Below are 23,525 nucleotides of genomic sequence, written 5' to 3'. Positions count from 1 at the left end.
TACAGGCACACTCATCAGGAAAAACTGCATTTCTAGACACTCTGGCATGTCGAAATCGAAAACAAACCTTTTGATTCTGCTATCACATTCTTGGTTCTAAGTTTCAGAGCTTCTCCATTTTTCTTGGTGATTGACTTCTTCTAGGCTGTTCTATGACTTTCTATAATCATTTCTTTGTTGCTGCCTTGGTGGAAAATGACACCATCTTCTCCCCCCAACTCAATTACTACAAAGTCTTCTTCACTACCCATGAAGCTATGAGAAAACAATTCAGAGTCTTGAGGTGAAGTGCTTGGTGCTATGACATGATCAGTTGGATACCGGATAGTACCTGAAATGCTTGTTCTGCAAAGAGGGCAGTTTGCATTGCTCTGAAGCCATATATCAATGCAGTCTAAGTGAAACTCATGGCTGCAGTTGGGAAGAACTTTTAGTGTATCTTGCTCCTGAAACTCTTTCAAACAAACTGCACATCCACAAACACTTCTATCTTCAACTTCTCCTCCTTTGAATTGAACAGTTGGGATTCCGCGAATGACTGATTCGTCAAGCCCCCGGTTCCAAATTGATGGAGAGAAGGCTGTAAGAAGATCCTCCGTTTCTCGAGCTCGAAAGATGGGAAACCTTGACAGCAGATCAATTTGGTACCAGTTTGAGCAAAATTTGACAACAATGACATAGTAGCTCACTAGCAAGAAAGCTGTAGCCATGATGCTTAGTACAACAATAGCTAATATAGGAAAAGAAGAGTCTGGGCTAGGCAGGGGTGGCTGATAGTTTGAGTTTACCTGGTTTTTGATGGGTGGGAGAGCTTGATCAAATTTGTACAAGTGTTTCTGCTTTGGAGCCATATTCAAATGGTCTGTATGCGGCTGAAACATGGGAGTAATGGTGCCACAGATGCTGATATATAGATTATGATCAATGGGTTCAGTGAGATCTTAAATTGAAAGATCATACAGGTTTTGGAAGATTGGTCTCTTGTCTTGGACTGGTTTTGTGGTCACACACTTGTGGGAAACAATGTAGGTCCCATACCTATCTTTTTATGACATGACTTAAAGACTAGAGATTAGAGACTGCAAGAGATAAGAGTGATTAAGGTGTTATTAAACTTAACTAGTTCTTAATGGTGCTTCTTCTTCTCCCGATGTTGAAAGAGGTTCCAAATTTAAATCCTCCCTCCATTGATCAGAAAGAATGTGTTATTGGGCAAGACTTACAAAGGTTATTTGCGGAGTTGGCCTGCTACTATTTTGTTGGACCCTGTCTCTTCATGGCAAATAAAAATCATCTTGGAATTTGTCCCCTCCCTGAAACATCATCTGGTACAAGCCCATTTCATCAAATTCTTTTCAAGGCAATTTGGGCATTTTGAATTCTGAGACATGCACATGTCCTGGTGAATCTAGTATATTATAGATCATATTTGCATGTGATAACTCTTAAGTATAGCTTTCTTCTTTCCCTAAACTACACACAACTTGTGCAACACTGCACCTCCCAAGTCAAAAACCTAGATATATTATATGCCAAGTCAAAAACCTAGATATATTATAAAGCTCATGATTTGAATGTCTCAACCTCCACATAATTATTTTTCATATATATATCCAAATCAATCAACCAGACAAAGCAGAGGATGCTGATAAGTATTGGAGTTAAGCAGAGATTGTTGGTTCTTGTGGGCTTATATAATTCAAGTAGACAAAGCAGCAGATGCTGATTATGAGTATTAATTGGAATTAAGTAGGAGATGATTGGCTCTTGCAGGCATATATAATTCAGATTTTTAATCTAATCTTTCTTCTTTTGGTTGGTTGATTATGCCCATGTCCTCATCTGCACCAGTTTTATTTTATAAGGGTTCGCTTGTTTTAGCTTATGTGTCTAAACCAGCTTACATTTTTTTATGCAGTTTTCAATAATTAATATTGGTTTTTGTATAAGAACTCGTGCACCAGTACAAATGCAATCGCATCCTTCATTTACAGAACATAATTTAAAGCAAAATATCATACCAACTATGCAAGTAGTTTTTTTTTTTTGGGGTATTACAACCTAGTCATAAAACCTTTTCGTACAGAAATAGAATTTGTATGGCGATTTGTCTTGGCAGATCACCACACTAGCTACTTGAGAGGCTTATAACCTTCAACACAGCTTCAGCATTGGCAGCCTTGGATTTAAAGTTTCTGAGGAACTCTTTGAACTTCATGGACCTGTACAATGGTGGATTGCATAAAGCTTTTGCAGGTGCTATAAGGCTCTCATTCGATGGATGAATGAAATACGCGATTGTTGTCCGTGCAACTCTTGAATTTGTTACCACTCTATGCTCGGCGCCTTTAAACTTCGAGTTGCTGATCATCTGTATTAGTCCACATCATCAAGTTAATTAGTAAATTAACTCGAATAATGCTAGAGAGACCATATTTTCATATCACAATTTAAAAACGTACCTGCAAGACATAGCCTATGTTAACCACAAAGGCACTAGGAACAGGCTCAACACCAATCCAGTTCCCATCCTTGAAAACTTGAAGGCCTTCTGTATCTTGAAGTAAAATGGTTATAAGGGTAGGGTCACAATGTTTGGTTAATCCCAATGTTAAACTAGGGTCTGGGCATGGTGGATAATGATTGGACAACAGCACTGGACTTTCAGTAAGTCCACCACAGAAGAACTCAGTGCCAATTCCCAAGCCTTCAGCAAGCAGCTCCAGAATCACATAGCTCAAGTTTCTTACCTCCTCCAGATAAGCCTTAACAACCTCTCTGCTTAGATATAACAAGATTAAGCAATTATAAGCTTGAAAGATCATATATTTTTTGCATGATTGCATACCAGGCCACATACCGGTATCGAGTTGGTTTTTCAGGCCAAAACTGCATGTAGTGTTCAAAGGGATGACCAGGGTGGGTCAAGACATCTCTCCAGTAGTGAACCCCTTCATTTGCATAGTTTTCACTGCTTGTGTAGAGCTTGCAGCTTCTACTTGGGTCCTTGGAGCCTTCAATTGCCTTGTCTTTTTGGGGCAGTGCATGAAACTCCTTGAAAACACTCATTGTGTCATCAACTAACTTAATGGGAACACCATGATTGATGACCTGAGAGAAAGTAGTACTATTTTATGATCACAATGGAACTCTAAACTTAAAATTTATGTAAATAACAAGATAAAACAAGTGCAAAGCTGTAGAAGGTGATTGATCCTGAACCTGGAAAAATCCGAACTCTTCACTAGCTTTGGAAATTCGATGAATGGTGTCACGGCGATCATGGCTTCCAAGATCAACTACTGGGATGTTGTTGCATAGAGGAACGTTGAGCTTCCCAGGTCGTTTTTCGGGTGGGTGGACATAAGTTTGGGGCACAGATTGAACATCAAACCAGCTTGAAACAAGCTTCTGATCTAGTAGTGTCTCCATGTCAATCTTTGAAACAGAAGAATGGTTGTTTCAATGTACTCACTCCAAAGCAAACATGCTGGAAAAAAAACTGGTTGCAAGTTGCCTTTTATAGGAAGTCTTCTGTCATATTCCACATGCATCAACAAGTTGTGGAGACGGAGAAAAATATACGTCAACATTAACAAAGAACAAGTTGCAATTCTTTTGGTAAAAAAACATTGACAGAAGATTTTGAAATAGAAATTGTTGTGGGGAGGGAGTGCCTTAAGGAACTTTCCATGACAAGTGGCAAATCAGAAATCCTTGACACAAAAGTCCCGTCGTCCAGTTACAGGTTGCCACGTCATCGAACAAAAGTAAACTAAAACATTTGCAAAGTCAATTCCCTCTATAAATTTTGAAGCTTCCCATAACACATCAGTATGCAATGTTATACTACTTTATTTCTTTTGGGGAAGTTGGAACATATTCAATAATTTAGATTAAAAATGAGGGGGGGTTAATTAAGAAAGTCAAAGCATATTAGAATCTAGCAATTCAATATATATATATATATTGTGGCTAGCATTTTCAACACAAGGAGCATATGCTAGCAATTTATTCGTGTTCAATTAACTTGGTCCTTAACCTATATATATGCATCATCGATAGGGGAAGCTTATATTAAGTTGCCAGCTTGCATATGCATATTTATGTATGTACAATTTTCAACCTTCCCACACCGTCAGATATTGTATGGTTGCATCTCTATTTCAACAACAGATTCTTATGACGATGAGTAACTACATCAACCTAATTGTTTGTGTTCGATCCTTTTAGGAAGAATATCAGTCATGTTCTTTGCTTTTGAGTTTCGAAAAGTGGGAGATTAAAGCGTAATTAGTTTGAGGAGCACTTTTAATGTTTTGTTCTCTGAATTACAAGCGATATTGAAAGAGTAGAAATCGAACACGATATTGATGCCGTTTGATTGGCAAGTCCAAGACTAGCTTTTGACATGTCTCTCCGGCTCTAGTTTTGATCCGTCATATAAACACATTTGGGCAGCTATTTTACTAAATATGAATCAAGTTCTTCTCTTCATTGATATAATCTTGGAACTTGCAAAATGCCAGTCAATTTCAACCCTTGCCTTGTCATAATCATACTAATTAACCAATGTTAATATTTTTTTTTTTTTTGGGTCCTTTTCGTTGAATGGGGGCCAATGCCTCAAAAGTATCAATGTGTAGATGAAGCTGTGATTACAAGCCTGGTGCCCATTGGAAAAATCCAACATGGCAAAACCAGGAAATAACATACATTATCATCTTAGAATATAATAACAATAATTATAATTTTATAATCATTTTCTAGTAATACATTATTATCATCCTATGCTATTATCTTATGTTATCATTTTATGATACAACTATTGCTTATTTATTAATTAATATTACCTGAACTTTACTTTAATTTCTTCATAAACAAAAGCCACCCATTTTGCTTTCTTTTCTTATCACCCGGTTGATGCATGTGAGTGACTTATAACAAACCAAAATCTCCACCGGCCATTTTTCTTTTTCGAATATTTGTGGTCAATCATATTTTGTTCTCCCAAGTCAACTACATTATTTTCTTTCCAAGTTTCAATTCAACTTCTTGTAGAAAACTATAATAAAATATTGGGATTAACTTCAGCTATATGGTGCAAGATTAATTTGGTCCTGAACAGTGTTCATCTTCCGAAGGGAGGGAGGGGAGAAAAACTGAAAAACAAAAACATGTGATGCAAGATTAATTTGGTCCTGAACAGAGTTATGCAAATCTTACCAGACACCCATAACATCTCCATTTCCGTTCTTATAATTTCGAATCGATATCATATTTATCCTTGTAGTTCTAATTTCAACAAGCTTACCTTAACACTCGACTTAGGTAAAGGTTCAAAAGATATAAAACAAAGATTCTATCAACATTAAATTTAATGGTCAACCTCATAAGTTTGGAAAGGTAATATAGAAATCTTACATTAGAAAAAGACCACATTTCCAATGGGAGCTTAGGAACTTCTTACTCCTTTGACAACTTCAATACGAACGATTGGACCACCGCTGCAATGGGAGCTTAGGACTTCAAAGGAGGCAATTTTATCTTCACTGCTTATCCCCAACTCCGGGACATTTCCAATAACAAATAATTAAGTCGTTCCACATGCTCTGGAAACTGTACAAGTATTATGCACACAAAGTTCGTGAAAAAATGGCTACTGGTTATAAGTGCAGCAAACTTAAAGTTCCACCCTATCAATTTCAACGTCCTCCTCATTGACTTTTTCCGAGTCCTTTGGAGATATTATATTCATGAAGATCCTGGTGGCTTGGCCAACAGCACGAGTAGTCTTCTTTGCTGCTCCAACAACAGCTGGTTGCAAAGAGATGATGGGCAGGCTCGCCCTCTCTTGTATCATTGCTGTATCATAAAAAATTTATAATAACAGTTGAGAAGTTAAGTGAAGATCAATAGAAAGGACATATTAAGGAAAACCGCAGCAAACGAATTCTATCCAGAGGTCAGATAAACATACACATAGTCTGCTGCTGTGCGAGTGTACCAATCTGCCTAATTCCAGCTCCTGCTGCTTGAACAGTTTGAGTGGATTTGCTGACCCCCTCAGCAATCTCTTGGCTGAATGCAGAATGGAATAAAAGCATGACATAAATATTCAAAATGTGAAAAGGAAAAAAAAAAAATTCAAATGTATTGACAGACACGAGTAGTAACCAAATTGTCTTGTGAAGTAATCCTCATATCAAACCTGGTTTAGTGTATCTCTGGAAGTAAACACCAGATTATAACAAATATTTTTGGGACAAAAAGAAAACCAGACAAGATTGAATTTGTCCCCCCTTGGAAACCCCATTGCTTTTGCAGGTGGGCACATATGCATGGAGCAATACAGTTAACGATTGAATGGATTCGTTTTGGGGTTATAAACTACAAAATGATGGATAGCTCATAGTAAAGAGGGGAGTTTAACCATGAAGAGAAGCTATAAAGCAACCATGTCAAACATAACATGGGTCAGAGACTAAGGAAATAAAGATTTAATTATCACCTTAGATCGTTCAGTTCCAGCGTAAGATCACTTATTTCCATGCCCGAAAGCCTAATGGCAGCCATAGTACTGGGGAGTTCTTCACGAGCTGTATCCGCCAGCTTCGAAAGAGATATTGCAGCTCTCCCCATTGCCTACAGAACATACCAGGAACAGCCATATTGGAACAAGAATTTGGACAAGACCTCGAACATCCGCTTTTAACCAAAGAAAAGGGCACCTAAAGCTACCTCAAAAGAAGACATTTATCAAGACTTATAATTCTAATTTGCTTTTGGGTTCATGCCCAACTCAAGACAAGGACTCAAAAAACCAAGACCATTCAGGAGTTTCTAAACATTCCATTCCATGCAAAGCACTGCACAATAAATCTTCTGACAATCCATTCCAAATAGCACTCAAACTCATTCAAATAACAAAACCAAAAATATCAAGACCCACTAACAAGCAGTACAAAGATAGACAAAAAAAGAATAGAATCTGATTCAGGGTTTGGGGTTTGGGGTTTTGGCAAAAAAGGAAAAGCCATGGAAAAGTCAGAACTCCCTAAAACTCAACTGATTTCCTAAGCACTTCAGTGATTGCTTTTTTCCTTTGGATTGAAATATTAAAGAAAACTTACAAATAGTGTCGGGACAGCTGCAATTACAAGGCTCGTAAATGCCACAGAAGTCTGCACAATGAAATCAATTAACATATCAGCAGTGTACGCACATAATTAACTAAATCTTATCATTTCTCATTTATGTAAAAAAGTTTCCAAATTGATCCCAATTTCCACAACAAATTACATATTAAACTATATTAGCAAAGAAAAAACGAACTGAGGCTTATATACCGTGCAGGCGACGAAGGCCAAGAGGAAGAAAGCCTGGTCGCTCAAGCTCAATTTGGCCACCGACGGAGACGGAACGCTAGGTTTTCCGACTTCCACATTCCACGGACTTTGCGAAGCGTCGTTTTGAACCTGAAAAGAAGCCTCCTTTATGCCCTCCGCTGCCGCCGATTCGAACTGGGACGACGACGACGACGTCGCTTTGGTGGAATTGGGAGCGCAAAGCGTGATTGAGCGGGAGGGCCTGGAAGTGGAGGTGAGAGAAACAGAGCTGAATTTACAGCGCTGGAGAAGAGTGATTGAAGAAGAAGAAAAAGATGATGATGAAGTATGATTATTAGGGTTGAAGGCACGAATTGGAGGTGAGAGGTGCGAGAAATGAACAGATTTCATTTCTGCCACCGAAATTAGGAGCTCAGGAGCTTACTCCTAAGCCACTCCTAAGCTCCACAGTCAACTTGCCGCAATTTCGGATAAATCAAGAAGGAAGATGAAGAAGAAACACACGTGTGGAAAAAAAAAAAAAAAATTTCTCGAAACCACACGTGAAAACTCAGAGGAAATGAGACGTGGAGATCCAAAACTACCCTCGCTGTTTCTGTAATGTGTAGACTAAAAGCGACATTATCTATTTACCGCTATTCTTGGTTTGACCCCAAGGTCGTTTGTTGTGTGTGTTTGCCCTATTTACCGCTATTCACGAGTTGGCCTCAATAGTCTGTTGTCTTATTCTCATTGGTCCTTCTTCAGTTGCGAAATTGCAAAATAGCCACACTGAAGGAACACGGGGAAGAAGTGTCGGTCAACGTGTGCAAATTCCAACTTCAAAGGGGGGCCCGAAGGAGCCAAATTGTCTTTCAACTCTCTCGCTCTCACACTGGGACTGGTCTACTCTACTTCCCTCCCCTGCTGCTACTTTGATCCCACTCTGCGTTTGGTTAACTGGTAACTCTCTCTCTCTCTCTCTCTCTCTGTGTGATTTTCCAAGCCTCTGTTTGGTCTCCGAGAAATGGAAAAGGAAAAATAAATCAACTTTCGTCTAAAGGATGGGACCTTCCTTCCTGGCAACCAGAAAAGTTTGTATCTTGGGTTCAATGGAGGGAGGCTATTAGGTTTCTGTCATTTCCAATTTATCTCAAATTCAGAACTTTACTTTCTTTTTTAATGTTTGCGGCTTTTAATCAGTAGTTACAACTCTAAGCATATTAAATGCGGTCGTTTATTCTGATTGGTTTTACCATTTTGGTCATAGAAGCCTATACGCCAAATTGACTATATGCATGAGATAGAATACACAAGTAACACAACAAGATGTTCAATGTATTGTCTACTTGTACAAATTTAGGTAACTGTCAATGTCTTTTCGATTTACATAGTACCAAGTTTATTGAAATTGGTAAAAATGGGACCGTGTAGTAAATGGTGCAGCATCCTATGTCCTTGTAGATCTAACCAGAGGATTGGCTTTTAGAGGAAGCCATGTTGCATGAAATGGTGGTTGAAAAATTGAGTGTGTGATTCATTTGATGAGACCAAGTTTATTGAAATTGGTAAAATTGGGACCATGTAGTAAATGGTGCAGCATCCTATGTCCTTGTAGATCTAACTAGAGGATTGGCTTTTAGAGGAAGCCATGTTGCATGAAATGGTGGTTGAAAAATTGAAGATAATTGTAAAAGCTTTGTTTTTCACGTTGAACCAACTGCCTATTAATGGGTAGAATGTGATTCATTTGGTGAGTGCATGTAATAGTTGAAACATGGGTGTTTGAGAGAAAAGAACTCTTGGGAAATACTGTGAGCCGCACAGGTTATGGTTTGGGTTATGTTGATTTAACTCAAGTGTGTCTTGTACTGTTATTGTTCTCATGGTAATGTAGTCACGTAGGCAGGATTTTGCCAAACCTCATAAATCTCTTGTGCACTATCTTTATTCCTTGGTTTATTTTATTCTGCTCAAGTGTTGTTTGCATTGTGGTGTGATTATTTCTGAATCTTAATTTACCACGGTTAAAAAGCACCAAAGTATTGTGATTTTCTAATATTCAAGCATTGGTTTCTTGACTATTTGCCTTCTTTTTTTGTTGTAATTTTCGAACTGCTGTGTGTGCACTGTATGCATTTTGTTTATGACTAATATCTGCCAGACAAGTGATTATTCAATTTTGAGGGATTTGGTTTTAGATGTTAATGCGTGATACCATAAGAAATTTAGTCTTGATCCTTTGCATAGTTGTTCCTATTGTATTGGATCAAAATTTTACAATGCTAAGTTGGGTTTCGACGGAAGGAAATGTAACTCTGTCAATGGAGATCATTCTAAAAGTAGAAAAGCCACACCTGCTGTTAAGCATACTATGCTGGAACTCAATCTTTATATGATTGTGGTTATAGGTTAATAGGCTGAACTACATTTTAAGGCATGATGTTTCAGTGGTTCCATGTTTTAACTTCAGGAGTTTGAACTAAAGTTTGTTTATTAATTAACAGGTCAAATAGGTTTTAGCAGAACTCGGCAGTTGTACATGGTTCTAGGATGGAGAAAAGCAATGGCAATAAAGCAACCCAGATTTTTTGGAGCATAGTTAGTTTCTTGAGGAGATGTCTTTTTCTAGTAATTTCTGTTCGTCCAATACCTCATCACATTGCGTTCATCATGGATGGAAATCGAAGATATGCTAAAAAGCGGAAGTTGAAGGAAGGGGATGGACATAGGGTTGGGTTTTTGGCTCTGATGTCCATGCTCAAGTATTGTTATGAGTTGGGAGTTAGATATGTGACTATATATGCCTTTAGTATTGATAATTTCAAAAGGGACCCTGAAGAAGTTAAATCCTTGATGGACCTGATGCGGGAGAAAATTGAAGGGTTAATCAAGGAAGAAAGCATAGTGAACCAGTATGGAATTAAGGTACACTTTATAGGGAACCTAAAACTCTTGAGTGAACCTGTTAGGTTGGCAGCTGAGAGGGCTATGGAGGCCACTGCCAACAACTCCAGAGGAGTTCTGTCAATATGTATTGCCTACACTTCCACTGATGAGATTGTGCATGCTGTTCAAGAATCGTGCGAAGAAAAATCAGATGAAATTAGTGTAATGAATGCAAGTGGAGCTGGGTATGGTCTACTTCAACTTGGAGGGAATGAAAAGGAAGAAAGGGAGAACATTGTAAAATTGACAGATATTGAAAAGCATATGTACATGACTGTTGCACCTGACCCTGATATTCTAATCCGTACTTCTGGCGAGACCCGGTTGAGCAATTTTCTTTTGTGGCAGAGTGCACACTGTTATTTGTACTCTCCATCTGTGCTCTGGCCAGAGATTGGTTTCCGGCATTTCACTTGGGCGATCTTGAGCTTTCAGCGTAGCTACTTTTATCTGGACAGAAAAAGGAAACAGTCATAATTTTGTTTATTGATGTATTTTCACGTATGGTCTACTTGTTTCTGAATTTCTATCCTCTGTAACAAATGCAGATTAGATGCAGGCTTGATGCGTTTTTCAGTGCCTCGGCCTGTAGTTCTTACATTGTAAACATTAGTCTGATGTATTGTAAGAATAATTTGCTTCCCTGTGTGGTTGCTTTGCTGAGTACTTGCATTATGATCATCTGGTCATGGTTTAGTGATGTTTTTCATGTATGCAATGATGTCATATGTACTGGAATATATACATATGTATTTATATATGTTAAACCTTGCCTTGCTCATGAAGTGATCTCATCAATTGTTTCCTTTGCTGCTTTGCACACATCATCATTACCGGCATTATGCAAAACAAGGTCCTTGATTACGATTAAGTGTAATTTTTAAGAGCAGGACAACCTTTTTAACAAGATCAATGGTTTTGGCTTAATTAAATTAATCCATTTGTTAATAGAATACTATTAAACACTCTAGAAGATAGAATTGAAAACCATTTGAAGAACCCCCATGGCGTTGGACTTTGTTTTAATTACTACCCCCCACCCTTTTCTTGACATCAAATCAATTAAAAAGATGACCACATGGAACAAGCAGAAAGGTGATTAAAATAACCTAGAAAGGCTTTTGTTTGCACCTGCTGCTATGACCACACCATCACCAAAACATAGCTAAAACTGTCACCAAAAATCTACAACTGCATTTTGGAGCACAAAGTGTAGAAAGCAAATGGACATAAAGTGAAGAATTTTCTCCTAAACATAACTTAAAGTTCTTTAGAAGAAAACAAATAGAACCCCAAGGCAGTTTTAAGCATGAATTGAAAACATAGGGCAAAAAAATGCTCTTAAATACCACAACGATCATAGCAAAGTTTTCGAATAGCACTATTATAGTAACAAATCGATATTATCGACAAAATATTGATTATTTTATTTATGTCACGTTGGGACTTAGATTGCTTAGGACTTTTGCCACTGACAGCAGCATAAGCTTGCAGATCAAAAACTCAAACGTGAGCAAGATGATCTCACCCTCTCAGCTCAATTAACTTAGGAAATCCAGAATTGCAAGACATCATCCTATGATCTGTAAGAGCAACGTAAGCCAAATGACCTCACTTTTGAACCAAATCTAATAGAATCTTATGTTGTATATAGCCAATTAAAAAAAAAAGAATAATTATGATGGCCAATTAGGCAGACGTAATTTGATGACCTCAATACCATGTTACCAACTGTTATGATCCCCAAAACAGAGGAACCATTCGTTTCCCTGCCGTTTGGTTGCCGGGAAAACATAGGAAAATAACACAAGGGAGAAGGGAAAGAATAAGATGTGTCTGTTTTGTTGATGAATTCTCTAGTAGGATCTTCATCCTTTATACAAGCAATATTGAAACAGATGACGAATCAAACACAAGATCTCAGGTACATAAATTTGCATTTGTATGCCGTAGTCAGATTGTACAATAAATGATTCATATGATGATCTCATCAAATGTTTCCTCTTGATGCTTTGCACACATCATCATTACCAACATTATGTAAAACCACGTCCTTGATTACGAATGAGTGTAATTTTTTAAGAGCAGGACCACTCCTTATAAACAAAACCATTATTTAATTTTTGGCTCAATTAAACTAACCAATTTGTTAATAGAATACTATTAAGCACTCTTAAAAGTTCGAATTGAAAAACTATTTGATGGCCCCCATGGCTTTGGACTTTGCTTTAGTTACTTCCCCTTCCTTTTCTTGAACCTACGGAGAATTAAAATTGCTTGACCTATGGAACACATTCTCTCTTATTTAAACCTGGCGTGACCAAGAAACAGTATGGTGATTAAAATAATCCAGAAAGGGTTTTGTTTGTTCCTGCTGCTATCACCACACCATCAACAAAACATAGCCAAAACCATCAAGGCAATCTCTTAAATTGTCACCAAAAAAATCTGCATTTTAGTGCACAAATTGTGGAAAGCCAATTGACACAAACTGTATAACCTTCTCCTAATCATGGACACAAATTTGTTTAACCAAAAGAATCACAAGGCAGATTTTTGCATAAATTGAAAACATGGGAAAGAAAGATTCATCAAATAGAAGCATATTGTGCCTAATTTGGATGCCACTTTCTAAGCAAATGGTTTATTCTGAAAAGACAGCAGCATATAATCTTGCTGAGCAAAAACTTAAGGGGAAGCAAGCTGACCTCAACCACACCCTCACCCCCATTGAACCTAGGAACTTCCCCAAATTACAAGACATCATCCCATGACCTCTATGAGCAACGCAAGCAAAATGACCTCACTTTTGAACAAATCTAACACATGTTCTTATAGAATCTTTCTCACCAGTCCCAATTCAACCTCCTCCTAGAACATATATTTATATTGATCTATTTCTTAATCCTATGTTTTATAGTTGATTAGCAAAACAAGATTGATGATGAATTACGCAGACGTAATTCGATGACCTCAATGCCAAGTTAGCAACCTCTCTTATGGTCCCCAAAACAGAGGAATCATTCATGCGTTGGCCAACAAAAACTGTGATCTGCTGCAGCATCTGCCAGGTTATATTTTAATTTTTATTTCCTTTTAATAATACAACTTAATTAACCAAACCCACCTTTGTTAAATCCAAATGATGCCACTACTCTCATGAGGTTTTGAAATTGGAAAGAATAACAGGAAAAAGTCATGTCAGATACACACAAAATTGACCCTCTCCTTGAAAGCCATCACCTTGATCTCCAATACAGTCATAATACTTTGTATCCAATAAATAAACAATCTTTATCAAATGGGCATCTGAGTCTGATTTGTCAACTTCTGTTTCTACCCAATTAGGCACATTTCCAACCCAATATAAATTCCCAGAGTGAGGCTACAATAGTTTAACTCGGTAGGCCATATGGAAAGAGGTCGAAGCAGAGGCAAAGCCAGAGAAGAGGGACAGAGGGATGTGAAGTACAGAGGCGTGAGAATAAGGCCGTGGGGGAAGTTTGCAGCTGAAATACGCGATTCGACACGGCAGGGAGCTCGGCTGTGGCTTGGCACTTTCAACACTGCAAAAGAGGCTGCAAGGGCTTATGACAGAGCTGCTTTTTCCATGAGGGGTCCTCTTGCAATTCTCAATTTTCCAAGTGAATATGGTTTGCCTGAAGCTGAACATTCTACTTCTGCTGCTTCTTGTTCTTCTTCTTGTTCTTCATCTTCTTCGTCTTCATCTTCTTCTACATTGCATAATAATGTGACCACCAGGACAGAAACAGGAAGAGAAATCTTTGAGTTTGAGTATTTAGATGATAGTGTGTTAGAGGACCTTCTTGATTTTGACAACAAAAGCACGAGTGAGTGAAGAACTTGGTGTAATACAAATCACACAACTCAAATCTTTGCTTAATTAGTGAAAAACAGAACATCAACTTTAGAATTCTGTTTCTGCAAATCGAAGCTTCAAATTTTTTTTTTATGTTCTCTCTGTTTCGGCGGTGTAGGATTCGAGTCATATGAATAGAATTTTTGGTTAAATATTAAAGCACTGATCCCATGTGGAAATACCATGAAAGTTGTCAAGCTCATGCGTTGTCAATCTAGTGACCTTTCTGTTTTAGTATTAACCCAAGTATTATAATCTTATTTTGTTCTGAACCCAATTATTATATTCTTAGTCACTGTCATTATATCATATTTTAAGACTAATAGAAAATTAAATCTATGACTTGAGCAACTGTAAATGTAAGAAACTGTGTTTCCTTGGATCCATAGATGCCTTGTTGAGTAAGTTGACTGCGTTATCTTCTGCAAAAAAATTGGTCATAGCAGCTAGCATAACCAAAAGTCAAGAACAGCCAGCATCTTCACTTTTTTTTTTTCTGGGTCTCACCAATGTACGGATTTGTTTCCACATAATAATATCATTATCAGGTAAATTTCCCTGCTTCTTTTACCTTCACAAGTTTTGTTTTTACTGAGATAAAAAAGATTGGTGGAGATAAATAAGTCAGAGTAACAATTGGCTACAAAGAATTTCCCAAAGAAACAGAGCTAAACCAACTTCAACTTTGCCTTAAGTTCAAGCAAAACCAGTCAATTTCTCTAATGGGTTGGTTTCCCCTGTCTATGATGATCCTCTTTTGTGTCAAGAAGCTCCTCCAAAACCATGTTGTCCAGGTACTCAAACTCTATAACTTCATCTTCTTCTTGGCCTCTGCCAAAATTAGTACTCTTTCCAATATCAGCAGCAGAAAATGGAGATGATGATGAAGAGGATGAAGTGCTGATCAAAGAGCTTGATGGGTTATGATACTGGTAGTCATTGGGGAAGTTGAGGATGGCCAAATGACCCCGGAAGCCGAAAGCAGCTCGATCATAAGCCCTAGCTGCCTCTTCAGCTGTCTCAAATGTGCCTAGCCATAGGCGTGCCCCATTTCTTGAAGGGTCACGTATTTCAGCAGCAAACTTGCCCCACGGTCGCCTCCGAATCCCTCGATACCGGGTTTGATCTCTTACCTTAGTCTGCTCCTTCTGCTGGTTCTCCACTCTCTGCTCCTTCTGCTGGTTCTCCACTCCCTTCCCTTCCATGTTAAGCAAAAACAAGAAGTCTTGATTCAAATTTGGTGGAAAAAATATGGGTTGTGCTTGTGACATGCAAGATATATAGTGCATGGTGTGGTCTCTGGTGGGGACTAATAAATTAAGCTGGTCCAATCTGAGGGTTGATGGGTTGGAATATGTTTTTTGGCCTAGGAGCCTAGGAAGCTTCTGACCAAGAAGAAAAGGCAAACCTCCCTTTGGCCATTAAAAAGGCCTTAGAGCATTATATTTCTGTATATGCACAGATGTCTGCTTATTATTAGTATTTGACACATGACGTTAGGTGGATAAATAACTGTTATTAATTACTTAATCTATAAATTCTTTATTAGGGCCGATTCTAAGATTTTGAGGCCATGTGCGAAATTTAAACGGGAGCCCTCAATCTAATATGAAAATATTTATATATAAAATTTTCATTACTTCACACCATAAAATAATTTTATTTCGCAACTACTGAATGACACAATATAGACTTGAACCCAACTTGCCTACTAAAATCACGGAGATGAATTCCAACTCAATCAAATACACACTTGTGTTACTTTCCTCGCTCAAGTATATATAATACCTATAATATTAATATCTGTAATATACACGTAAAAAAAAAAAAAAAATGCTTGAAAATGAAGAGTCCTGTACCGTGGCAGCACTTGTACAGCCTTCGAGCCGCCCCTGATTACCACCACGACAATTTGGCAAAGAAAAATTATGGAGGTGCATGCATATTTGATATCCGGGAGGAATTATTGTGGAAGGGTTTTGCTGGCTGGCTGGCTGGCTGGCCACAGAGAGAGTGAGTAATAGTCTGGTACTGGTGGTTGGTGTGCGTTCCAATATCCCCTTCTTGGTCTGGTCTCTAAACCCACCTTTTTAGAAAAAGAGAAGAAAACGACATGTCGTTCCTTTCATTGATAAGAGACAAAACGCATCAATGGACGACGTGCGTATTTTCGTTGGTGATGACGAGGGATGACAATGCGACGACGTATTGCTGTTTTTGTTTTGGTCGGACAACGTATTGCTTTGTCATGCGGATGCAGATGGGTTTCCAATAAATGAGATGTCCAATTGCATCTAAAAAAGCCCACAAGTAATTGCAACATTGGCAAGCCCAATTGAATAGGCACTACTAGCCCAACTGTCAACAACGTTGTTAGAAGTTCATGATTTTTTTCTTCTTAAATCCAAGTTATTATTTTCTTTTTCGGATTTTGATTCATTCCTGCATATATTTATCTGATAATACTCTCTAAGATGCCTTGTTCTCTTAGCTTTGAAAAATAAGGTTTTGTTTATTTAAACTAAACACGATTCAAAGTATTTCAATCAATTTATAATCATTTATGTGATTGTCAAGCAAGTTGCATCGCACTCCAAATTAGAAATTTTCATCTTAAAAAATTGTCTTAAGTCCACTCTTATCACCCAACCTCCTCACTTAAGAGGGTCATCCCACCTCAATCTAAGTGGTTGGGTGCAAATTGATGTGACTTAAGTCTGTATAACCAAAAGCACGGCCTTTAAAGGCTGGCCCCAAGCAGAGTCGTGCAAGACAACCACATAGAACCCCGAATCATTTCATTTTCGGTTGCTTTTCTCCTTCTTGAATTGATTGATTTTTGGAATGGGTTCGTAGTGTTCCATTAGAAAGTGAAATCACATACTTTTTATGTGTTTCCTTAGTGTTTGCCTAGACGTTTTTTTGCGCCCCTTTTGTAATTCATAGTTGTACATAAGGTGAGCCAATATTCCAAGTTCCAATTCAACGCAATTAGGTGATAAAACCAGTGGTTAGTGCAAACCATGTCCGGCAATCCAGTATTGACACGGTTCAAGTTTTTCAGGCTCAGAAAACAAAGAGAAATATTAGGTCAACATGTGCATTATAATTTATATCTTTTACATACAAAAGGATGAAGGAATACCAACTAACCCCATAATGCTGCAAAAAATAATTGAATTGAATATATATAAGTGATTCAAATCAATGTCACCCATCTAGAGAATTCCTCTTTGGCTGGTCATCAAATTTGCAGAATTCCTCTTGTTGAATACACCCATTCAACTCATAATTATAATGCAAGTTGCAATCAAATGTTGCTTTTGGGGCAATCTGCATGCACAGAAGTAGGCCCTCTTTCTCTCAAGTGAGCTTCCAGGAAACAGCTATAATTATAGCACAAATTAGCAAACCTTACCTTAATTAATCTCTTAATGACACCTAATTAAATATGCCACTGAAAATTTTCTCACCGGCCGAAGAAAAGAAGCTAGTCTAGACTAGACTACATGGAAGTCTGTCAAAACCATATTAGAAAACTGAAGTAAGATTTAAAGAAAGAGACAAAGAGAGGTTCTTGGAAAGTACTGAAGCTTGCAACTTGAGAAAAAAGCTGAATTAACAAAATCACTGGTAAAACGCACGTGCTTAAATTAAAAGCTAATATAATGTGATAGCTCAGATGAGTGACAATGAGACAATGAGACTGTGATACTGTGGGAGTATGCAATGCATTTAACCCAGTTGGGTTCCTTTTCAGGCCAAGACCCATGAAGTGTATGGTGCATAGAATATACTTAGGTGCAGGGAACAAATATTAATAACTTTTTGCGACGTTCTTACATCATGGTTTAGCTTTTTCCACTCTTGACTTTTTTTCAAGTGCTTCTTGCATTTTTGCGTAGACATTTGACTTTAAGCAGATTCACTTCTCATCTGCAACTGCAACTGTACAAATCTTCGTGTGTGTAAGCTTTCATGTTTTCTATCTTCTCACTTCTCTTGCTTTGTTAAGCCAGAAAAAGAGTTATGTAGAGTATACGCAAATACCACAGGACAAAACAAAGAGTCTAAATCAATGGAGACACCAAGACTGCATAAGCATGTACAATCTTAGGTCTCTAACATTGCAATCACGTAGTATTATTAATTTACTTATATTATAATACGCGTATATTACACTAATCACTTATGTTATGACACGATGTTATAATCACACGCGAACATTTCTTTCATTTTACGTGGGTGAAATCTTTCTGATGACTATGTTACTTAATATCTACTCTTAAGGGTTTGAGGATAAAGACTGAGCTAGCTACCATTATTAAAGCAATAATTAATTGGACGATAAAGATGTGTACTAGTACATGCACTTGCTCGCTTATTATTAAACTCACACGACACGAGGGCTAATCATGATTCATTTCGTACACCCAGGTAAAAATGGAAGTGTATGCTTTGCTTAATCCTTTCCTAATTAACCTGTATAGCCTATCATTATTGATCAAATATCTCTTTTTCAACGATTAAAAAAGAACATTCATAAAAGATAAGCTTATCACGTTTTTTACCCCAAAAAAACGTTGCACATCATGTCGCTTGCATTTTGGATGATGTGAATTTGATCTTGGTTCATGCACCCAGCCCAGAACTTCTCATGACATTCCATGGCCGATGGCCCCCATCTGCCCCAGAAAAAAAAAACAAACAAATTGAAGTGCACTCACAACAAGTGGCAAAGTTGGCTCACCGCCCAAACCACAATTGGATTTGGACCACCAAATATTTGAAATTGCAAAAGCTTTTTAATTTGTATTTTATTAATTTTTTTAAAATTATATATATATAATTAAGGGAAAATAATGTGTCGACTGTGAAAAAAGTACGAATGGGAATGTGACACATAACATTTGATTCTGTATGTTTATGGGTAGCAAGTGGTATTATTTTATGAATAAGTTGGCTAGGCCCTAACATGTATAGGATTTAATATTAGCCAAATTTTTTTTTTTTTTTGAGATAATGATAATATAAAGAAATATAGTCACCGTGGCCTCGTATAGTTTAACTTCTAACTAATGTAATTTATAATTTAATTACGTGACAACTAGAAAGCTGGTCGGTTGAGGATGAAACAAAAACATTGAAAATTGCAAACCCCAATGCGACAGAAGTAAATGGAAGTTTAACGTTGTCACCAATTTCATTCACAATAACATTGGTTTATTTTTATTTTAATGAGGAATAACATAGGTTTTGATAAATAGATAATTATATATATATTTTAAATATAAGTGATAGTCTAAATTACAAATAAGAAGAGATAGTTTCTCACAGACACTATTTCAAGGTGTTATTCGAGTTCGAACCTAAAACCACTAATCTGCAAGTCAATCTTTTTTTCTATTGAACCGGATTCTATTGACAATTATAGAGGCCTTTGCGTTGAAGGTCTATTTCTCAATTTGCTGTTTTGTTTTATTTTATCTTGTTCTAGCATTGGTCATGCGTGACTGTTTCAGACTCTCTTGTTAGTTAATGACATGTTTGGTACTATTTTCTACCCTAATATTTATCCTTCAAGAAGGTTTTAAGAGGCCACTATTTCGTATCGTTTTATGTACGCTACTTTGATTTTATGAATGAATTCCATTTCTATAAAAAGAAAGAAATAGATGTTTCACGAACATTCAAACTCTTTTTTTGTATTATATTTCAAGGACCGGCACTACTCTCTAGCAAAGGGAAGCTAAAACAGAAGTTAGATTTAACCACCTTTTGTGGTGCAAAGGGCTAAAAGGAGTGGTTGTAGTTCAAATTATTAAACAAATAGAAAAGCAATCTAAAAAAAATGTCCATGCATATCCCAACAAATCATTGCTTGGGAAAATGGCAAACATATATTTATAAGCAACTTTAGTCAAAATTCAATTGACCAAGTCCAGATATGCTGAGCCAACCTCCATGCGTGACTAATGCAATAATCCTAGGAACTTCTACATTTTTTACTCTTACCGTATTTGTATATCACATTTTCATATCATTTTATGTGGCAGATGAGATGTACATTCACATCAATTAAAAAGTGTTAATAAATCATAAAAATATAGAAAATATTAAATTAATTTTAATTGATGTGACTGTCTACCTCATCTGCTATATATATATATATATTTGGGCATTGTGGAGAAGAGCAGTGCACATAGAACAAAAACAGAGGTAAGGGCGGACCTACGAAGGGGCTCAACTGGGTTTTAGCCCAGTGCTAGTTTTGTACTTTAGTCTTTATTGTACAACAGTATCCACTACAATCAAATATTAGTCCACTTATCTTTTAGAATTCAGCCTATTCTAGCCACACAAATCAGATTTTATTTTCTTCTACCCATAGAAATCCTACCATATTTTATATAAAAAATATATAATCCTACCATATAATATTAGCCCAAAAAGTCCTGGTTATAAAAGATCTCCCCAAAAAAAAAGCCAATCCCTAGAAAAATTCTTGAGTCCGCTATTGAATAGAGGCCATTGAGAAATTAAAAAATTAAAAATTAAACTTTTGGGTTAATTTTAGGCTAAGTATCGGTCTCAAATTTTAATTACCCACGGTGTTGAAAATGACATCTCATGTGTAAGAGGATTTACTTTTTCTTCCAGTTCAGATATTTCTGTTTAATGATATAATTAATTAAGAACAAATTACCTTTTTAGATTAATCCAAGTCATGTTGGCAAGCCAAGGATTTTGGAGGGTGCTAACTTCATTTTTCTTATGGCTAACTCCGAATTTAATTTCATAAAGCAAAAGTGATGGATTTGAAGCTATTTATTGGTAAGTCATGGCTCGTTTAGTATCGAATTCGATTTTGATTTTTAGTTTTTATTTATCCATTTTGATTAAAAGCGGAGGAGAAATATATACATGGATTGAGGGATAACAAATGGTGCAGAGAAGAGTGATGGAAAGAATGTAGAATATCACTTGTATAAAAATAAAAATAAAAATCACCATAAATAATGAAGTTATTTAGAGAAAGATAAAGAGTTATAAAAACAAGTGTTAAGTAAAAACAAAACAGTTTTAGGAAAAATACAATAATATTTCTTCTTCAAGATTTTTTATATAGTAAACGGTGATGTCGACGATATTATAATATACATATATACATAAAATCTAATTAAACACACTAGTGTAGAGAAAAAGACAAAAACAGACAATTGAAAAATACATCAATGTTTCATCTTTAAGGTTTTTTATACAGTTAATAATGATGTCAAGGATCTTCTATATCATATTTTGATTCCCACTTGCACAAACTACAATCTAGTAGTTATTTACTTTATCTTTCAAATTATTCATTTTTTTTTTTAAATATGTGATCGGGGAAAGAAAGGGGAGAGAACTCACGCAAACGAATACTACGAGCGCTTAAATTTAGGACTAATTAGAAGTAAGTTAAAAATTTGGGTCAATCCAACTAACGCCTCGTTGTTAAGTTTGCTGATAGGCTGTCAGCCAACAGCTACACAGGTGCACAGTGCACTAGCTCACAACAAAAGATTCCTACGAACTGTTTATTCAATTCGTTATGCCAACCGACCCCAATTGCGAATCAAAGTAGATTGCCATGATGCCACGGCAACACAATCTTATATTAAAGTAATTATGTAATATGTAATTTTGGTCAAATCCCGCCGCCGTGCCTTATTTGACCCACGTGCGTAAATATACGGGTCCTTTCAATATAGAAAGAACAATTAACCTGCACTAGATTTTGGTACTGCAATTCTAAAAACATCCTCCCTCACCACAAATCGTAGCTTTCAGCTGCTATTTTTTAATCCTTTTTATGTTATTCTAAGATCTGCCCTTTGTAATTCTTTTTGGCTTTTTGTTCAAAGTTCAAACGCCCTCCTTTTTTTCTTCTAGTATATAAAGGGCACGGCCACTTTTTTGGTACCAAGAAAATACCAAACCCCGAAATACCAAAACCCAACCCACATGGAGATGGAATCTGCTAATTTCTTCCAATTTTCTAGTGCCTCAGATTTCTCACCAGAGTCTTCTTTTGGCTCACTGGACTCCTTCTCATGGGAAGATGAGGAAGCACTCTTGCTTCCTTTCAACAACCCCAATGAGATGATGAGTTTTTTACCATTTGACATGAATGACTCTGAGGAGATGCTGCTCTATGATGCTGTGGCCAAAGGGGCAAAAGAGACATTTTTATCTCATGATGACCAGGCCAATTGCTTCAATAAAGTTGTAAAAGAAGAGGAGGTCACTTCCAATATTGCCCATCATCAAGCTTTTGAAGAGAAACCCACAACGGAAAAGTCCTACAGAGGGGTGAGGAGGAGGCCTTGGGGAAAATATGCAGCAGAAATTAGAGACTCGACAAGGCATGGGATTAGGGTTTGGCTTGGCACATTTGATAGTGCTGAGGCAGCTGCTTTGGCTTATGACCAAGCTGCATTTGCCCTGAGGGGCTCTTTGGCTGTGCTTAATTTTCCAGCACAAGTTGTGCAAGAGTCTCTTCAAGACATCAAATATAAGCATGATGAGGGGTGCTCCCCTGTGGTTGCCCTCAAGAGGAAGCACTCCATGAGAAGAAAGTCAATGTCTAAAAAGAGCAAAGCCATTATCAGCCAACAATGTACAGAGCAAAGAGTAAAGGAGGTTTCGCCACAAAATAATGTGATGGTTTTTGAGGATTTGGGTGTCGAGTATTTGGAGGAACTTTTGGAACAAAGCTATTAGTAATATTTCACTTTTCATTCGGATACCTTGTATTTTTTTAGTACAAGCAGTAGTCTCGTGCTTTCTTCTTTTTTTAATCTTTTGAATTTAGTTTAATTAATTACTGAGTTCTTTCCTTTTTTTAGTTTGACCGCCTTCTTTTTTCCTCTTACCTTGACCTTGGATCAAAGATTGTTGTTAATCTTTGAAGCTGTCTTGGTGCAGGCTTAGATCTAGGGCCTTGTAAATTCTATTAATTATAATTTCATCCTCTTTGTAAAGTTGAAAAAGATGGAATGTACACCTTTGGATCAAATATCTTCTTCTTTCTCAATTATTGAAGTCTAAAAGATTACATGGAAACCTATATATTATAAAACATCTAGTGGCCTCTATATATTAATGGATGAGGAAGCAAAGACATGAATGATCTGCATATCTACTGGCCCCTAGAATCTGAAACTTAACTTTACCAATGTAATTAGAGTCAAAGCTGGCAGCTTAATCTTGATTTTCATTTGTAATTATCACCAATTAAGCATAATTAATTTGTATGTATGTGACACAAGATTGACGTATTGTTTATCCACTATAGGTTGTATATGAATTTGTTTATGCCTCCATTG

At 36.9% G+C, this 23,525-nt stretch overlaps 6 protein-coding genes and 1 pseudogene across 9 annotated transcripts; 3 read left to right on the top strand and 4 right to left on the bottom strand.

Moving 5' to 3' along the window:
* Window positions 1-103: 103 nt before the first annotated feature.
* On the bottom strand, window positions 104-851 carry LOC117638655 (annotated as a pseudogene).
* A 1,237-nt stretch (window positions 852-2,088) lies between these two features.
* LOC117638838 (hyoscyamine 6-dioxygenase-like) lies at window positions 2,089-3,452 on the bottom strand. The gene is made up of 4 exons (XM_034373989.1): window positions 3,223-3,452; window positions 2,861-3,111; window positions 2,463-2,778; window positions 2,089-2,371 (listed from the first exon to the last, which is right to left on the bottom strand). Exons 1-4 carry the CDS (start codon window positions 3,430-3,432, stop codon window positions 2,129-2,131), a joined length of 1,020 nt encoding a protein of 339 aa, XP_034229880.1. The 5' UTR covers window positions 3,433-3,452; the 3' UTR covers window positions 2,089-2,128.
* A 1,795-nt stretch (window positions 3,453-5,247) lies between these two features.
* Window positions 5,248-7,923, bottom strand: LOC117638839. The gene is made up of 5 exons (XM_034373990.1): window positions 7,350-7,923; window positions 7,134-7,184; window positions 6,512-6,645; window positions 5,981-6,081; window positions 5,248-5,865 (listed from the first exon to the last, which is right to left on the bottom strand). Exons 1-5 carry the CDS (start codon window positions 7,737-7,739, stop codon window positions 5,684-5,686), a joined length of 858 nt encoding a protein of 285 aa, XP_034229881.1. The 5' UTR covers window positions 7,740-7,923; the 3' UTR covers window positions 5,248-5,683.
* Window positions 7,924-8,181: 258 nt separating this feature from the next.
* On the top strand, window positions 8,182-11,037 carry LOC117612220 (dehydrodolichyl diphosphate synthase 6-like). 4 transcript variants are annotated; one of them, XM_034340983.1, is made up of 2 exons: window positions 8,182-8,291; window positions 9,836-11,037. In XM_034340983.1, exon 2 carries the CDS (start codon window positions 9,882-9,884, stop codon window positions 10,752-10,754), a length of 873 nt encoding a protein of 290 aa, XP_034196874.1. In that variant the 5' UTR covers window positions 8,182-8,291; window positions 9,836-9,881; the 3' UTR covers window positions 10,755-11,037. The 4 variants fall into 4 exon arrangements, with proteins under 4 accessions (XP_034196874.1, XP_034196877.1, XP_034196876.1 ...); XM_034340986.1 differs by lacking the exon at window positions 8,182-8,291 and adding an exon at window positions 8,378-8,458; XM_034340985.1 differs by lacking the exon at window positions 8,182-8,291 and adding an exon at window positions 8,726-9,155.
* A 2,652-nt stretch (window positions 11,038-13,689) lies between these two features.
* On the top strand, window positions 13,690-14,136 carry LOC117638654 (ethylene-responsive transcription factor ERF096-like). Its single transcript, XM_034373751.1, has one exon. The coding sequence runs from the start codon at window positions 13,690-13,692 to the stop codon at window positions 14,134-14,136; it is 447 nt and encodes a 148-aa protein (XP_034229642.1).
* Window positions 14,137-14,819: 683 nt separating this feature from the next.
* LOC117637967 (ethylene-responsive transcription factor ERF098-like) lies at window positions 14,820-15,532 on the bottom strand. The gene has a single exon (XM_034373036.1). The coding sequence runs from the start codon at window positions 15,444-15,446 to the stop codon at window positions 14,877-14,879; it is 570 nt and encodes a 189-aa protein (XP_034228927.1). The 5' UTR covers window positions 15,447-15,532; the 3' UTR covers window positions 14,820-14,876.
* A 6,578-nt stretch (window positions 15,533-22,110) lies between these two features.
* Window positions 22,111-23,215, top strand: LOC117637538 (ethylene-response factor C3). The gene has a single exon (XM_034372449.1). It carries the CDS (start codon window positions 22,162-22,164, stop codon window positions 22,918-22,920), a length of 759 nt encoding a protein of 252 aa, XP_034228340.1. The 5' UTR covers window positions 22,111-22,161; the 3' UTR covers window positions 22,921-23,215.
* Window positions 23,216-23,525: the final 310 nt, after the last annotated feature.

The sequence above is a fragment of the Prunus dulcis genome, chromosome 8 (genome assembly GCF_902201215.1).
Source record: "Prunus dulcis chromosome 8, ALMONDv2, whole genome shotgun sequence".
Classification (NCBI taxonomy): domain Eukaryota; kingdom Viridiplantae; phylum Streptophyta; class Magnoliopsida; order Rosales; family Rosaceae; genus Prunus; species Prunus dulcis.
The sequence above is the reverse complement of the archived record's forward strand: the minus strand, read 5'-3'. Positions and strand labels throughout refer to the sequence as shown.

Excerpts from the sequence above, each read along its gene's own strand:
- LOC117638838 (XM_034373989.1), bottom strand. The coding sequence starts at position 3,432 with ATGGAGACACTACTAGATCAGAAGCTTGTTTCAAGCTGGTTTGATGTT. Across the intron at positions 3,112-3,222 it reads AAGAGTTCGGATTTTTCCAG|GTCATCAATCATGGTGTTCC; the intron begins GTTCAGGATCAA and ends ACTTTCTCTCAG. Across the intron at positions 2,372-2,462 it reads ACATAGGCTATGTCTTGCAG|ATGATCAGCAACTCGAAGTT; the intron begins GTACGTTTTTAA and ends GGACTAATACAG.
- LOC117638839 (XM_034373990.1), bottom strand. The coding sequence starts at position 7,739 with ATGAAATCTGTTCATTTCTCGCACCTCTCACCTCCAATTCGTGCCTTC. Across the intron at positions 7,185-7,349 it reads TGGCCTTCGTCGCCTGCACG|ACTTCTGTGGCATTTACGAG; the intron begins GTATATAAGCCT and ends TTCATTGTGCAG. Across the intron at positions 6,082-6,511 it reads CTGGAACTGAACGATCTAAG|CCAAGAGATTGCTGAGGGGG; the intron begins GTGATAATTAAA and ends TTCTGCATTCAG.
- LOC117612220 (XM_034340983.1), top strand. The coding sequence starts at position 9,882 with ATGGAGAAAAGCAATGGCAATAAAGCAACCCAGATTTTTTGGAGCATA.
- LOC117638654 (XM_034373751.1), top strand. The coding sequence starts at position 13,690 with ATGGAAAGAGGTCGAAGCAGAGGCAAAGCCAGAGAAGAGGGACAGAGG.
- LOC117637967 (XM_034373036.1), bottom strand. The coding sequence starts at position 15,446 with ATGCACTATATATCTTGCATGTCACAAGCACAACCCATATTTTTTCCA.
- LOC117637538 (XM_034372449.1), top strand. The coding sequence starts at position 22,162 with ATGGAGATGGAATCTGCTAATTTCTTCCAATTTTCTAGTGCCTCAGAT.